General features: G+C 37.6%; 1 protein-coding gene across 13 annotated transcripts in view; it reads right to left on the reverse strand.

The window, feature by feature from the left end:
- RBMS3 (RNA binding motif single stranded interacting protein 3) overlaps positions 1–18,381 on the reverse strand; it is a 1,258,536-nt gene that overhangs the window by 367,267 nt on the left and 872,888 nt on the right. For all 13 annotated transcript variants that reach the window (XM_046665635.1, XM_046665620.1, XM_046665611.1 and 10 more), the window contains one exon: positions 13,249–13,340. In XM_046665635.1, the coding sequence (XP_046521591.1) occupies positions 13,249–13,340 (92 nt within the window). The remainder of the gene's footprint in view (positions 1–13,248; positions 13,341–18,381) is intronic.

Genomic DNA, 18,381 nt, shown 5'->3' on the forward strand with positions numbered 1-18,381 from the left:
TCCCAAATATGTGGAAGTTAAATGAACACCCCTGAACAACTACTGGGTCAAAGAGGAAATCAAAAAAGAAATTTAAAAAATCTTGAAGCAAACAGAAATGGAAACACAACATACCCAAACTTGTTGGATTCAGCAAAAGCAGTTCTAAGAAATAAGTGTATAGCAATAAAATAGCTACATTAAGAATAAAGAAAAATCTCAAATAAACAAACTAACTTTATACCTTAGGGAACTAGAAAACGAAGAAAATAAGCCCAGAGTTCGTACAAGGAAGGAAATAGCAAAGATCAGAGCAGAGATAAATGAAATGGAGACCAGAACAACAATGGAAAACATCAATGAAACTAAGAGCTGATTTTCTGAAAAGATAAACAAAATTGACAAACTTTCAACTCAACTAACTAAGAAAAAAGAGAGAAGACTAAAATAAATCAGAAATGAAAGAGGACACATTACAACTGATACCACAGAAATATATAAGATCATAAAAGACTACTATAAACAATTATATACCAATGAATTGGATAACCTAGAAGAAATGGATAAAATCCTAAAAACATACAACCTACCAAGAGTGAATCTTGAAGAAATAGAAAATCTGAACAGACCAATAACAAGTAAGGAGACTGAATGTAATCAAAAACATTCCAACATAGAAAAGCCCAGGATCAGATGGCTCCTTGGTGAATTCTATCAAACGTTTAAAGAAAAACTAATGTAAACCCTTCTCAAACTCTTCCAAAAATTTGAAGATGAGGGAATACTCATAAGCTCATTCTATTAAGCCAACATTACCCTGATAACAAGCCCAGTAAGGACACTATAAGAAAAGAAAACAACAGGCCAATATCCCTGATAAATATACATGCAAAAATTCTCAATAAAATACTAGCAAACTAAATTCAGTAGCACATTAAAAGCATCAAACACCACAATCATGAGGAATTTACCCCTAGGGTGTAAGAATAGTTCAACATGCAAAAATCAATAAATGCAACATACCACATTAATAGAATGAAAGATAAAAATTATATAATCATCTCAATAGATGCAGAGAAAGAATTTGACAAAATACACCATTTCATGATATAAACTCTAAACAAATTGGGTATACAAGGAACATACCTCAACATAATAAAGGCCATATATGACAAGCCCACAACTAACATCATCCTCAATGGAGAAAGGTTGAAAGATTTTCCTCTGAGATCAGGAACAAGACAAGTGTGAGCACTCTAAACACTTCTGTTCGATAGTGCTTCACGTCCTAGCCAGAGCAATTAGGCAAGAAAAAGAAATAAAAGGCATCCAAATTGGAAAGTAAAATTGTCTCTGTTTACAGATGATATGATCTTATATATAGAAAACCCTAAAGACTGCACTAAAAAAAAACTGTTTGAACTAATAAATGATTTCAGTAAAGTTGCAGGGTATAAAATAAACACACAGAAATCAGTTGCTTTTTTATATAATAACAACAAATTATCTGAAAAAGAAATAAGGAAAAGAATCCCATTCACAATAACATCAAAGAGAATAAAACACTTAGTAATAAATTTAGCCAAGGAGATGAAAGACCTGTGGACACTGAAAACTGCAAGACTTTGATGAAAGAATTTAAAGACACAAATAAATGGAAAGATATGCCATGTTTACTGACTGGAAGAACTAATATCAGTAAAATGTTTGTACCACTCAAAGCCATAAATACATTTAATGTAATCCCTATCAAAATTTCAATGGCACTTTTAACAGAGATAGAAAAACAATCCAAAATTCATATGAAACCACAAAAGACCCCAAATAGCTAAAGCAATCTTAAGAAAGAGGAGCAAAGCTGGAGGCATCACGTTTTATAATTTCAAACTATATTATAATGTTATACTAATCAAAACTGTATGGTAGTGGTATTAAAAGAGGCACATAGACCAACTGAATCGAATCTAGAGCCCTTAAATAAATCCTAGCATTTATAGTCAACTAATATTTGACAGGGGAACCAAGAATACTCATTGGGGAAATCACAGTCTCTTCACATAAATGGTATTGGGAAAAATTGGATAATCACATGCAGAAGAATGGAACTGAACTCTCATCTTATGCCACTCACAAAATTTAACATGAAATGGATTAAACACTTAAACACAAGTCCTGCAACCATAAAACTCCTAGAAGAAAACAAGGGAAAACTCCTTGACATTGGTCTTGGCAACAGTTTTTTGGATATGACACCAAAAGCACGAGCAACAAAAACAGAAAGAAATAAGTGAGACTCTATCAAACTAAAAAAGCCTCTGTACCATAGAAGAAACAATTAGCAAAGTGAAAAGGCAACCTCCAGAATGGAGTGATGGTATTTGCAAACCATCCATCCAATAAGCAGTTAACATCTAAAATATATAAGCAACTCAATAGCAAAAAACAAACAAACAATTTGATTAAAAAATGGGCAGAGGAACTGAATAGACATTTTTTCAAAAAAGACATACAAATAGCCAACAGGTATATGAAAAGATGCTTGACATCACTAATTATCAGGTAAATACAAATCAAAACCACCATGAGATACCACCTCACACCTGTTAAATGGTTATCATCAAAAAGACAAGAAAGAAACTTTGGCAAGAATATGGAGAAAAGTGAACCCTTGTGCAATGTGGTGGGAATGTAAATGGAAACAGCTACTATGGAAAACAGTATGGAGGTTCCTCCAAAAATTACAAATACCGGGGCCAGCCCAGTGGCACAGCAGTTAACCTTGCAAGTTCTGCTTCAGTGGCCCAGGGTTCACCAGTTTGGATCCCGGGCACAGACCTATGCACTGCCTGTCAAGCCATGCTGTGGCAGGCATCCTGCACATAAAGCAGAGGAAAATGGGCACAGATGTTAGCTCAGGGCCAGTCTTCCTCAGCAAAAAGAGGAGGATTGGCTGCAGATGGTAGCTCAGGACTAATCTTCCTCAAAAAAGAAATTACAAATACAACTACCATATGATCTTACAATCCCACTTCTGGGTATTTATCCAAAGGAAATTATAAAAGGATGGCAAAAATATGTCTACTCTCAGATGTTCATTGCAGCATTATTTACAATAACGAAGATATGAAAACAACCCAGTCTCCATCTATAGTTGAATTAGATAAAGAAGATGTAGTGTGTATATATATATATATACACATACACGCACACACATACACACACACACACATACATACACACATTCAATGGAATATTATTCACCCATGAGAAGAAAGGAAATCTTGCCATTTGTGACAGCATGAATGGAACTTGAGGGCACTATGCTAAGTGAAATAAGTCAGACAGAGAAACATAAATAGTGTGTAATATTACTTACATGTGGAATTATAAAGAGCCGAACTCACAGAAACAGAGTATAATGGTGGTTTCCAGGGGCTGGGGTCTGGGGGAAATGGGGAGATCTTGGTCAAAGGGTACAAACTTCCAATAATAAGATGAATAAGTTCTGGCAATCTAAGGTCCAGCATAGGGACTGTAGTTAATAACATTGTATTATACACTTGAAAGTTGCTCACAGAATAGATTGTAAATGTTTTCACCAAAAAAAAAGAAATGGTAATTATGTGAAGTATGAAGGTGTTAAATAACCCTACTATGGTAATAATTTTGCAATATATAAGTGTATAAAATCATCACATGGTACACCTTAAACATGCACAATGTTATATGTCAATGATATCTTGATAATTCTGGGGAAAAAAAGAAATCAAATAGCCAAGCACCACTGAAGAGACTAGAGAGTAGCATTGGCAGCTTTATAATTTCCTTGGAAATAATAAGGCTTTGGAATCAGACAGATTTGGGTTTAAATCCAGACTTCACTGTTGGCTACCATTGTGAACTTGGGCCATCCCGTTTCTTCATGTATAAAATGGAGATAGTAATACCTACCTCACAGGATCCTAGTAAGGATTAAATGGGATAATAACTCTAAAAACACTTAACCTATTCACTAGCATACAGCAGGTACTCGAGAAATATACTTTCCTTTACTACCTACATTCTCTTGTCCGTGTCCTTGCCTGTTTTAGAATGGATACAGTTAAGGGACTTGAAGAGAGTCGCAGAGCACACCAGTGGTAAATGCAGAAATGAAAGGTGGCCCACACCTCTCAGTACCCAGCAGGTTTCTCCACGCTAGGATGGTAAACCCTTAAGAATAACATATATAATATATATAATTCTAACATTCCAATTCATCTAAGAATTTTCTTCAGGGTACAGTGCAAAATAAGATGCAGAAAGCAATTAAAGTTGGCTAGGAGTAGGGGCCAGGGAAGTTTCCGTCCTTTCTCATTGTATTTTTATATAGAAGGATATTGGTGTAACACTCCTGGCCCTTTTCTTACTTGTTCATTTACTTAATAGTCTCAAACGACAGGAGTGATGGCTAACGTGACTGGTGTGTTTGACAATATGAACTCAGCAAGCATGGCTCATTGCTTCGTCCCTTCTCCTTTGGATCTATCTGCCAGCAGACAGAACATTCACTAATTTCTTCTATGTCTCATGACTTATCAACACTTATCCCTTTGCAGGGAGGCTGTATTTCTCCAGCACTTGCTGTGACAGGATGGCTACATCCAATTTTGGCATGCAATATTAAAAGACTCATTTTCCTTATAAACCTGAGTCACATTTTCCTAAGATACTACCATCAGTAAATCATTTCATAGTTTTCTTACTTTGAAGTACTTCTTTTTTTCAATAGGATCAGAATCGACATAGGACAAAGTGATGCTTTTAATTAGGCCCTCTGAATCCATAACAATGATGACCAGAGAAAGGATCATTTCCTTTCAGTTTTAAGAACAAATTATTAAAGCCATGAACGAAGATTGTTCATTATTAGATTTCTCAACAGTACATCAAGAAATGAGTTATTGATTGAGACCAGCCTGTGGACACATTCTGTTCAGAAAGGCAGGATGAAAGAGTTGGTATTTCTTGCAAATTGCAGAGAACTTGTATTGCACATATATCCTGCAGCAAAAAAGTTTCTGGTCACCTAGTAGACATCTCAATTTTACGATATAAGTTAAGGTAAATTCTTTTGTTGATTTTTGTTGTCGTCAAATGCTAGGAAAGCAGGAAATTCTATTAGAGCACATACCCACCATTTCATTTAAAACAGACACAGTGAAGGCCTTGCAGAAGCATGGGGAAGCACCCAGAAGCAGATTATGTAAAGCATTTGGTAGACGCTAATACAAATATTTAACTTCGGAGGATTCTGCCTCAAAACTTCAAATAATTAACAAATAGGATTAAGAGCAACCCTGACAGTCTCAATATTGGTTTTTATATCCCTGCATTCAGCATTAGGGTCAGAAAAAGAAAATTGGTCCAAGTTGACATAGCCAAGAAAGCAGACATTCCCAAATATTTTACAGACATGCAGAAGACCAACCGCTAATATTTCTCTTACTGACAATTTCAACAATCTCAATCACGAGGAAAATAATACTTTCTGTTTGTTAGAGATGTTCTTCTGTTGAAAATGTGTTCCAGGGGAGCACGTGACACAAACATTTGTTTTAGGAAATGAGATGGAGCAAGATTTTCATTACATAGCCTCAGTCATCCGAGAGTAATGAACTGTGTTAAAACCAACATTGGACTGCCATTCTTTGGAATTACAGTTATTTAAAGTGTACTCCACAACAGTGGTGTAGGGTACATGTCATATGTTTACATCGACCACTACAACAGAACAACATGATTTGAAGATGTGTTGGAAGAAAATATTTACTGTCTCAATTAGAATTTGGTTCATACGAGAAAAATCTTCTGAGAAAATGCACCGTGAGGATGATTTGAAACCAGAGAACTCCCACAAAAACATGAAGGGGGAAATGATGGTGGTGCATCCAACTCTTCTATTATTCAGAGGAAAGTGCAGGATTTAGATGATAACAAAACCCAAACATGTTAACACACTAAAAATCCTACTCCATTTTTAATTACTATAGAAATTTTTCATAACAATTTCTTAGATATATTATAGTTTGCTCTCATTTCTTTTTAATCTCTGTTCAAATGTCACCTCATCAGAGAGACTTCCCTTGACCACTCTGTCTAAAATGCACCCCAGCCAAACCTTCAACCACTGTCCTCCTCATTTCCTATCTATTTAGTATCCGTAACCTGTATTAATTGTCTTTGAACCACTTCTTACTACCTAACATATTATATCTCTTTGTTTATTTTCTGCCTTCCACCAGTAGAATACGATCTTCATAAAACTTTGTTTGGTCCAATGCTATGTCTTCAGCATGTAGAACAATCTTGGTATGCAATAGGTATTCAACATAAATGTGTTGAGAAACTAGGAGAATGAATGGGACTCCTACCTAAATTCCAGGCTATAGTCTTTATCCCCCAGGGAAACATTTTGGGATATAGACAAATGGTAGTATACAGGCTTCTCTGATCCTTTGATCTTGTTGCAAAAAAATTCCAAACATTATTCTTGGGATATTAGAATCCCCAGAGAGAACTTACCCATCATTGTGCAAAGTACTGATTGAGTTTCCCACCCAGTCTCAGGCAGCAACATTTCCTCTATCACCTACTGAAATTGCCCTTGACCAAGGCCTCTCTCCTTTAGACATGAGAGCCTTTGAGAAACTTTCTTGTTTGGCTGGTTTACCAGTACACCTCACTCTATTACAGTGACCCAAGCACACCAAATAGCCCGTTTGTTCCATTATACCTAAGAATGGTAAAAGCAGAGACTATTACTATTGCCTTAAACCACAAGAGTCTGGCCGTGCAAGCCTGGCATGTGTCTCTGCATTCAGAAGAGTAGGTTTGGTGGGCAATAAGCCACATCATGAGGCTAGTGGTTGAATTTTTTTTAATGTCTAGAATATTCTATGGAATAGACCCTTCCTTCATTAACTAAAATTATCCTGCTGGAATATAACTGTCAGAGCTCCACTGAGGTGATGTATTTTTTAAATTAATTGTGTGCATACACCTATTTAAATTTACAGGCTTTATTTTCCTATAATCATTAATTTTCATTTTTATCTTTTCTGATCCCAAGTGAAAGAAATCTACTCATTTTGATTTTTTTTCCCAAAGGTAACTACTGCTAAGGTAGTGGTTTATAGGGGAGAATTCCTTCCCACTGGTCCCAATCTGGTTCTCTGCCATGGTTGACATGGTATTTTTATTTTATCCCCATGGTTGACACAATATTTTTATATTATCCCTGATGTGCTTGACATTCTCTTGGACACTTGGTCTCTTTTGTGATCAACTAACTTGTATTTCTTCTACATATCCCACAGTGGGGGGAATCACCTTTGGTTATTGGAATGGCAGTCCTATTAGTAGACCTTATAAAGCCTTATCTAAAGTCCCTGAGGAAGGGGTAACTCCTTCTCTGTGGCCTTTCATCTATAAAGAGATGTGTTCTGTTTACTTGTGTTTGGAGTTGACAGCAAATAAGAAAGAGCCAGCCCTGGTGGTCTAGTAGTTAAGATTTGGCTCTCTCGCCACCATGGTCCAGGTTCATTTCCTTATCAGGGAACCAAACAACTCATCCATCAATTGTCGTATAGTGACAGCTGCATGTTGCTGTGATGCAGAAAGCTATGCCACTGATATTTCAAATACCAGCAGGGTCACCCAGGGTGGAGAGATTTCAGTGGAGCTTCCAGGCTAATACACACTAGGAAGAAGGACCTGGCTGCCTACTTCCAAAAAGATTGTCCGTGAAAACCCTATGAATAGCAGTGGAGCATTGTCTGATATAGAACCAGAATGTGAGAGGATGGCACAAAAAGACAGGACAGGGTTCCACTCTCCTGTACACAAAGTCACTAGGAGTCAGGATTGACTCAACATCACTAACAATGCAAAAAATAGGAAATAGGCCTGCTAACCCTGAGATAACTCAAGGCTTGGCTGGTAATATTTGGCATCTATTCAGTATGTAGATCCATTCTAGAACCTCCAAATTTACATGTGGAAAAATTCAGTTTCTAAAGCTGTACAGCCCTCCAGCAAGGCCTCCATGAGGCCATGGGGAATAATGGGCAATGGAGATCCCTCAGGATGGCAGACAGGAGTTCTATGATTGGTTAACCAAGGAATATACTACACTGACAAAGCAAGAATTCTATTCTTGCACAGCAGGATTTGATATGTATTAGCAATCGGTGATTTCTGCTTGTTTCCCATTCTCTCTCTTCCTAAATGGTAGTTTTCCTTTAGTTTTATGTATCCTGTTGTTTCTCTGTCATTCTGTATTGTGGGAGTTCAGGCAGATAACTTGTTTTTTAAAATTATGGGTTGCTAAGCCATAAGGAGCAGCTGTGTCTGGGCCTGTTAGAGATGACAGCATCACTGGGTGTTATTATAGGATGAGGCTTTGATGTAGGTTCCCTTTGGGAAGGAATGAATGCATGCCATCCAAAATGTCTGGATGGGAAAAATAGTATCAAGGATGCTGGATAGCTAAGAAGATGAACTATTCTTAATTTTCTCTAATAAAGCCCACAAAGCTAAAATAGTCATCATCCCAGACTCTCTTGCAGCTAAGGGGGGAAAAATATGACTCAGTTTTGACCATTTAGATATAAACATAAGTTCCTAAGCTAGGATTCTGGAAAAGCTTTTAAAAGGCCAGAATCAATTATAATGATCCTTCAGCCTTTGCTCTTTTTGTTTTCCTGGCTAAAATGTGGATACAATAGCTGGAATTATAGAAATGAACATGTAAATATATGGATGAAAGTCATACATAAAGAATGGCGGAGCAGCTTTGATCCTTGATGGCATTCCCAAAACCTTTGCCCTTCATTGCCTATCTATAGCCTTCTTATGAATGAGTAAAATAAACACCTACAAAGTTAAGCTATTCTTTGCTGGTTTATCTCCACTCTTTTTACGCTTACAAAGACAAATTCCTTGGCCAATGACTTTCTTCTAAATACCTTGAAGTTGGCAAGAACAGCAATAGCCAATATTCTTAATCCAGAGTTGTAGCAATCCCAGGAGATAGACTAAATGTTAAAAATTCGGAATAAGAAATAAGTTTTATTCAATCTTGGTTCTCCAACAGTTCCTGGCACTTAGCAGGCAATAGGGATGTTTGTTGATTGATACTATTTATTATATTTCTCAAGAAAGTGTTTTGTAATAACATAATACTTAAAGAATACATCAGGATTTTAGAAGATGCAGTAACAAGTTTGAATGTAATGCATAACATTTATTGAATAATTAACATTGATTGAATTTTAGTATTATCTAAATACTATCCTAAATTCTTTATGTATTTTTTAAATTAATTCTCAGAGCAGTTCTATAACCTGAGTCCTATTGTTAGAGAGTTTCAGAGACAACTTAGCCAAGGTGACACAGCCAGGTAGTATCAGAGCCAGCATTCAAGGTCAAGTTTATCTTCCTCCAAACTCATGCTCCTAACCACTATGTATTACTAAAGTATTCTAAATCTGTTGTCCTAAAAGAAACACATCCTTTGATCCCTAAAAGCTCTTTTTGGCAGAACAGCAAGTATACAGAAAATGTTATCTGTGTTAATGGTTATACATTATTAATCAATTACCACTTACTGGATGATTTATTGTTTAATTCCTCTTAGTTGACAAATCAGTTGAATTTTTCATATGCACACGTTGGAATAAGTTAGCTAAATAAAGCAATTCACTTGGAGAGTTTCATGTTCACTTCAGGTTGCTACTGGGAACCTAGATTATTTGTAGCATTTTTGCTTTAAAATCCTGGAGTCGTTAAAATGTGGCACCACAACCTGCATAGTAGGATATTGATGAGAACAAGGATGCAGGAGGCAATTCAATAGATACTTAAATGGCAAAAAATATAGTGCAAGTTTCACACACCCTGCAGACTGCAGGTTTATATGGTAATAAATAATAGTTATCACCAGGACAAAGGAAAAAAAAAATGCCACGAAATCCCATAGCTCAGTGAGAAATCTGCTAATACAGGTGGTCAAGCTTGTTCCATTTCATTGTCAAAGGGAGGCTATTTATTTGCTTCTGGGTAGTTAAATTACAGAGTCATTTACTGCTGAAAGTTTTCCAGTACACAGATGTGGCTCTAAAGCTCGGGGCTTTAGATTCAAAGTTTGTGAGAAAAACAGGAATAAGAATTTACTCCATAGATGGCATAATCAATATGGTCGAAATTTTTCAGCAACTCCAGAAATAAAACAAATGCCTTTAAACATCCCAAATGGAATCTCCTTACTGCATACGTTGGGCAAGGCCTATGGGTCACAATGTTGGCTATAATGAATAATACTTTTAGAAGCTCCTTAAAATATTTTCTCTTTGAAGAAACCTGTTTAACTGAGATGACAGTGGGGGTGGGTGTGTGTGTGTGGGTGCGTGTGTGTGTGTGTGTATGAAGGAGAGCAAGAGACACAGAGACAGAAAGTTTCTCGTGTATTAGAATGCTCAGAAACAGAGGGGAAATATAATGGCTCCTCAGCAGTTATGAAATCACTGCCAACCTTCTTTTCCTATTGTGCAAGATAGTAGTGGTTTTTATCCAACAAGTAACACTACACATATATATATATATTCTTAGAACATTTGAAACAGTGAAGATTATGCACACTGTATTCATTATTTCTAAACTGCCACAATCTAGCAATTTCCAAAATTTGGCAGCTTATCCAAAGAATAGATCAAAGATATTCCAATAACAATTTTTCATAAGCATTTTTATAATCACTTTTTTGTCAACAGGTGTTGCCTTTGAGTCCAAATTCAAGTTTTATATTTTGCGTATACCTAAAACTAAATTTTATCATTTATTTTCTGGATATAAGAAGTTTAAGTTGTCAAGTAACTTGACTCTTTTGCCAAGTAACCTTTAAACCAAGACATGTACATCATTTCCTTATTAATTACAAATATTAACTTCATCAATCTTAGTTCATGACCAAATTACAAGTTTCCAGGCCCAATCCTGATGAGGAATACATTACACAGCTGAAAGAATTCAAATTTCTAATTTATACTGCCTCAAAAAACAATTAATGTGTTATAAAGGGCAATGAGTCCACCAAAGTAATCCATATGGGAAGTGACCCACAACAAAATGTTAACAGATATGGGTGATGTCAGCTTACTAGAAGACAACTGAAGAGGAAAACACCAAATATCCCAACTTTAGTTATCTGAAGCTGAAATCGGAAAATGTTATCAGAGAATGTTAGCAATCATAACAAAACCCAAATGACTGAAAATTTGATGCCTTCATCACTATATCACTCAGCCCTTATGGGAATAGGTAAGGCTAAGTGTACACATGAACATGTTACAAATGCATTAGATCAGGGTTTCGAGGTTAGTTGCCTCTTCTACCTAACTTTTGAGAGTCCAAGGATAAACAAATTCAGTAATAATAATCAGAAAAATATTTAAAAACTTGTGAACATATTTTGAACAAATACAAAATGACAATTATTTTAAAACAACTATGTACCAAGCGTCTATATGTTATAAATGATCGTTTTAAACTTTTTATTTGGAAATAATCATAGATTTACAGGAAATTGCAAAGATAGTATAGAGAGATCCCATGTACTCCTCACTCAGTTTCCTCAAAGGTTACATCTTACACAATTACAGCAAAATATCAAAACCAGGAAATTGACACTGTTACAATATGTATGTACAGTTCTATGTCATTTCATCACGTGTAGATTTTTGTAACTACCACTGTAATCAGGATACAAAATTATCATAAATGATCCTTTTTATTTTCCTTTTGTGTATGTGTGTGTGTGTGAGGAAGGTTGACCCTGAGCTAACATCTGTGCCAATCTTCCTCTACTTTTCCTATGTGAGATGATGCAACAGCATGACTTGATGAGTGGTGTACACAGCTAGGATTTGAACCTGCGAACCCCAGGCCACCAAAGCAGGCTGTGCGAACTTAACCATTAGGCCACCGGGCTGATCCCCTATTTATTTTCTTGAATATAAAAATGCATGAAAATTTCAGACAGAAAGTTTCAGGCTGCTTGTTATACATCACAATAAGTGAGAACTGAAAATCATCGTCATGGGGCTGGCCCCATGGCTGAGTAGTTAAGTTCTTGCGCTCTGCTTTGGTGGCCCAGGGTTTCACCTGTTCGGATCCTGGGAGTGGACCTAGAACTGTTCATCAAGTCCTGCTGAGGTGGTGTCCCACGTGGCTCAACTAGAAGGACCTACAACTAGAATATACAACTATGTACTGGGGGGCTTTGGAGAGGAGGAAAATAAAAGAGGAAGATTGGCAACAGATGTTAGCTCAGGGCCAATCTTCAAAAAAGAAAAGAAAGTAAGTCTCAAACCAGCATGGGGAAAAGCTAAATGAAATTTTAAAAAAGAAAGAAAAAAGGAAATTATTATTGGGCCGGCCTGGTGCCATAGTGGTTAAGTTTGCATGCTCTGCTTCGGCAGCCCACGGTTGCAGGGTTGAACCCTAGGCATGGACTTACACACCACTCATCAAGCCATGCTCTAGTGTGGCATTCCACATAGAAGAATTGGAAGGACTTACAACTAGGATATACAACTATGCATAGGGACTTTAGGGAGAAAAAAAGAAGAAGATTGGCAACAGATGTTAGCTCAGAGCCAATCTTCCTCATCAAAAATAAACAAAACAAAGAAACAAAGAAAATTATTATCTAGGAAATTATTAACTAGGGAAACTATTTATAAAAGCCAAAATGAAATTCTAGCAATGCACACAGTGGGCACTTTCGTTAAATTCATTTTCCTGCACAGATCTGACCACCTCATCCTTCAGCAATCAACTCTTTCCAACATGAGAATGAGCAGTTTTTTAGCACAGTTTATCAAAGACAACTTGCTGAGAAGTGTCCTACTCCAGAACTGTTTACTGGTGAAAGCCCTGGATACATACACACCTTCTTTTTCAGGCAAAATAGAGCATTTCACAAGTGCCCTTAAATCACTAACGAGGTTACCATAACAAAAGAGCACACTGATAGATACACACAAAGAAACAATGAAATATACCAGCCAGATTCTTCCAAGCCAAACTTATTGTGGGGTTTCTTATTTTCCCTAACAAGTAAATACAATTCAAACTGTTGCCAGCTTCGATTCTGATTAAGCTCACAGCAATGGAGAAATATATTCTCACAAAAGAAAATCAAAAAAGCAATCTAAACACCAATCTTACCTTGGCCATCTGTGCCTGCACTCCATTTGCCTTGAGAGACGCCACCGCTTTCTGTGCAGCTGCGGGACTGTCGAAATCTACAAAACCATAACCTGTGAAAACACAGAATCCCTTATTAGTACTCACAAATGGATGCATCTCTACCACACTGATGGAATGTGTGTTTGTGGTCAGACTTGCATTCATGACTCTGGTTCAACACAAAGGATCTCAATCTACGGTCCTTAATACATCAGGGAAGTTACCACATCGTTAAATATAAAATAATAACTCTCTTGTTTTCCAGAGATGGCTCTGGAGATTGGAGATGCAATCAGCAACCTGATTTAGATTAACTTGGTGAGTAAGGTAATACGTTATTTAACTATGTTCTTCCTTCTTCAGTGGATTTGTGGCAGGAATGAAGAGCACAAAATGTTGAAAAATATAGAAAAGTTTACTTCTAAAGTTAATTTTGAAAACCTCCAAAAAATTGATGTTAATAAAAACCATAAAAGAACCTGCATACAGTTGTCACCAGGAACCTCAACAGTGCCTGGCACACAGTAGGCATTCAATAAATATGTGTTGACTGCGTGAATGAATAAAGGTTGTGAATGAGAGTTAACGTTTGAACCTAGTTCCAGCTGATTACTAAGCCCATGCTAATTCATTATAGGACCCTGTCTCTCTCAATGATAATATCTTAAACAAACTATTTTTACTCTTAACTGATCTGTGATAAAGAGTAATTAAATAGATATTCAAGCTTCTTTCAAAAATAAGAAACAATGACCCATTTCACTTGTATGCTACCTGAGCACTATCTGAAAAGGGCACAAGAGTTGCTCTGTGTAACTGTGTAGGTGTGTATGCAAAGTGAGGCCAAAGAAATTGCCAGAATCAATGAAAAGAGGCTTTTGCACGCCCGTGAACTAGCGGATGTTACTCTACGGCTTAGTCTAACAGTAATGTCAGCTGCCGAGAATATTTCAAAATAGAAATGCTCAAGAATGAGTATGATGGCAGCTTTGTTTAGCACATCTAAAAAGCCCACCATATGTACCCTACGCCTCTTCTCATCCATCAGGCAGGGATTTGCTCTTCACTCTCATACTCGTCTCATTTAGAAGTTTCGAGGTGAGCTACTGAAGCACACCTACTAACCATGCACTGTGACCCCTCTGACTTCCCTCACCAAATAACCAAAGAAGAGTGCAAGGGAATTCAGTTACCAAGTTGTTTCCTTTAATTAACTTTTAAATTCTCTCCCCTCGAATCCCTTCTTCTTTTTCTCCCTCCCAGCATGTCATCCTGAAATGAACTTGTTACACAGCAGTGTACCACGAAATGCTCTTGAAAAGCTGGGCAGAGTAGCTGCGAAGTTCGTACTTCTCATCCAAAACGAAGCCTGCTCTGTAAGTACTGCTAATTCTTATCTTCCCACAAAATTAAAACTGTGTGAGTAATTTAAGTATTACACCCACTAGAATGAGTAAGATGGGGGGAAAAAAGCAGAAAAAAGGGGGAAAAGAACAAAATAAGACAAGAAGTAGAATTAAGGGGAGCAGAAAATACAACTTCAACGTAGACATTATCTCCTACCTACCAGATATGTGCTGGGTGGTTGACACAGTGACACCTGGTGAAATATAATAACTTCATGTACTATTGACCTCATGACCATTCACACATACACATGAAAAATCTGGGGCTCAGGTGAGGTGACACAAATCACAAACTGCTTAATTAGTGGATCCAGGATTTGAAACCAAGTCTGCAGATGCCCTTTCCAAATACAGCATACAATGAACTGCTTTACAACCCCACTTTGCAAACTATTTCTAGTAGCCCCTGAAGCCCACCAGGGAGAGGACACAATTCTGGAAAATTTCTCAGATTTTGAAGTTAGTACCTGGAATAAAACAATTCCACAAAAGGATTCAATCCAGCTCTTTCAATCAGTACCTTTATTAATGCAGTGGTTGAGTTCTCAGTAGAACTGGCTAAGTGAGGACTGACAGAGCACCTCCTTTTACGTCCTCCTTCAGTCAATCCTTCTCATTCATTCCCATGCTCATTCTTTCATTCAGTAACGAAATTCTATGTGAGGCACTTTGTCAGGCACAGGGGATATGGTAGTGAAAAACAATAGCGTCACTTTCCACCCTCATGTGCTTATAGTTGAGTTGGGTGATAGATACAGAACAAACAACTATACAAATGAATCTATAATTACCAAATGGTATGCTGTCCTTGCAAGAAAATGAGAGCATATACTATAGAATCTAACTATTGATTGTTCATTACTGAAAATCTTCAAGAAGCGGTGGCATGAAATGAATTGCATGTCTTAAAATCTCACTGCAACTGGCTTCTGCTGAAGATTGAGTGGTTGTGGAGAAGGTGGGCGGGAAGAGTGGAATCCAGGAGATGACTTAGGGGCTATTACAGCAATCCAGACAAATGGCAGCTGGCAGTGAAATGGGTGGGATGAAATGGATGAATCAAATGATATTTCGGAGGCAGAATTAACAAGACTTGGTGATGGATTGAATGGGCTGGGAGTACGGGAGATATACACGACAAGGATTACTACTGTTTTTTCAGTATAAGCCACTGGGTGGGTGGAGTTGTGATTTACTGACATGAGGAGACTAGAGGAGGATCTAACAGGGAAGAGGGAAAATTAAAACATCAGTTTGAGACTGATGTTAAGTCAGAAATGCCTGTGAGACATCTAAGTGAAACTGTCAAGTAGCAGCTGGATATATTAGGCTGGTACTCAGAAAAGGAGATAGGGCTGGAAATGTAAATTAGGAGGTCAAAAGCATAAACACATTATTTACAGAGATAAAAACAGATAATAATGCCTACTGTAAGTAGAAACAAAGCGCCCTGGTTTGGGGCTTGAGCAACTTCAGCATGTAGGTGTCGGATAAGAAAATGAGCTTCCAAAGGAGGCTGAAGGAGAATCAGAGAGGAAGAAGGAAATGAAAAGGGAAGACGACATCTCAAAGCCAAGGTAAGAAAGTGTTCTAAGAAGGAGAGAGAAATCAACTGTCTGTGTCAAACGCCACTGAGAGTGTGAGCAAGACGAGAGCTTGAAAATGCCCAGTGTATTTAGGAACATGGATGTCATTATCGTGATTTGTTTCAGGCAAGTGGTGGGGATTGAAGCCTGTTTGAGTAGTTGAAGCAACAGAAAGATGAGGAGGTAGAGAGAGTGCTTACAGGCCTCTTTTTGGTTATCTTGCTTGGAAGGAGAATTAAGAGATAGCTTAGTTAGAGGGAGATATGAAGTCAAATGAGCTGTGCGTGTTTGTTTTAAGATAGGAAATATTATGGTTTTCAACCTTAGCTGCACACTAGAATCACTTTGGGAGCTAAAAAAAATATATATCAATGCTCGTTTCTCACCCCCAAGAAAATGAAATCAATATCTTTGGGAATGTGCCCGAGTGTTTACACACACACATTTGTATTTGTATGGGTGTATGTGTGTGTGTGTGTGTTCCCCAGCTGATTTCAGTGTGAAGCCAGGGTAGAGAACTACTGAGCATTCCTTCAAGTTCTTCAACAAATATTTATCTGTTGTATCCACTATGGGACTGTTCTCACCATTTTTGAATAGTGATATGAAAGATCAAGAAGAAAATAAGAGACCAAAACTTCAGGAGGCAAAGAGATGATTTATAGCATAACATTCCCGAGAAAGTAGAGGAGTGAGAGAGTCTAGACTCATGTGAAGGGCTGCCCTTCACTCAAAGAGGGAGACTTCCCTTCACTCACCATTACCGGAAGGCAGGAAAGAACAGCACTCTTAGCTACCAGGTGTTATTTCTTTGTACAGCCCCAGTTACTGGGACTGTACTTAACACATAGCACAGGCTGTGCTTAGTAAATATTTGTTAGAATTAATTGAAAGCATATTTAAAAGATGCTAACTTACTTCACGGGACTACAGTGGGAATTAACTGATAAAAATGTCTACGAATACATTTGACTATAAGGAACAGTATAAATGCCAAGCGGTCACAGTGCTGGTTCAGCTGTGCTGCCAACCAGCAAGGTAGCACCAGATTTCATACTCTCAGCCTCTACTCCAGTACCGTTTCTTCTCTGGCTCCCTCCCTTTCCTTCCACCCCCACGTGTTAAACAGGATATTACAAAATCACAGTGCTGATCTCCAGGGCTGAGCTCCAATCCAGAGAAGAAATCTCTGTGAGGGCATGAGACACCTGAGCTTTCTATGAATCGGGGAGGTAAGGGGTGAACTTTGGGGAGAGTTGTATTTCTAAAAAGCCATCATGCCAGTAAGGAGAGAGAGGGGCCCCTTCGTACAAAATATCTCCTCCACAGAAGTCTGCACGCCAACAGGGGCACTAAGACCCCGTGAAACAAAGTTATGAATCAAGAAGAAGCCACCAAAGATGAAATATTTCACTGAAATATTTATGTGTTTTTCATACATATTCACTTTCACTAATTAAAATGAAATTTCAGAGGGAAAATGTCTCAAGCAACCCTGAGAAACACTCCGACTCTAGAATAAACATGGCATTCCTGACTTTGATGTGACAGCATATACGACACCACAATCAAAAGAAAACAAAATGAAATACAAAGCTGCCCCTAAAGAATAATGATGCAGTTACTCTGGAATAAAGCAACTTCAATTTGCTTTCAATTTGCTTTCCTTAATGACAAATAACCAAGTGTGGGAATAGGAACCTCTGTACCTACATCTGGTGAGGGGCAGTGTAGGGAGATTAGTTCAGCTCCAGCTAATAATGCTTTATGGTCGCTGCTAAAATCCTCGATAAAACCCTAGTGAATGGTAAGCATCTGAAAGTCCAGCCCACGTGGCTGGAAGCCCACCAGTCTCACTCCTCAATTACATAATTAAGCTTGGCAGCAGTTTCAAATGAATTAAAACTGAATGTCACTGTTTTCTCCACACACCCCTGTCCTTGTTTTTCTTCCTTGTCAAGGGGAGAAGGCCAGCAGTTCTGCAATTAGCGGGAAGCAGAGCAGTGAGAAAGAACCAGCTCCACACTAATTAGGTCATTCGCCAAACGCACTCATTGCATTGGCAGATACAATCAATGCTTTCCTGAAATGCTTTAAACCTCATGTGTTAATTTAAAGTT

This window comes from Equus quagga, chromosome 1 (assembly GCF_021613505.1).
Source record: "Equus quagga isolate Etosha38 chromosome 1, UCLA_HA_Equagga_1.0, whole genome shotgun sequence".
Taxonomy (NCBI): Eukaryota; Metazoa; Chordata; class Mammalia; order Perissodactyla; family Equidae; genus Equus; species Equus quagga.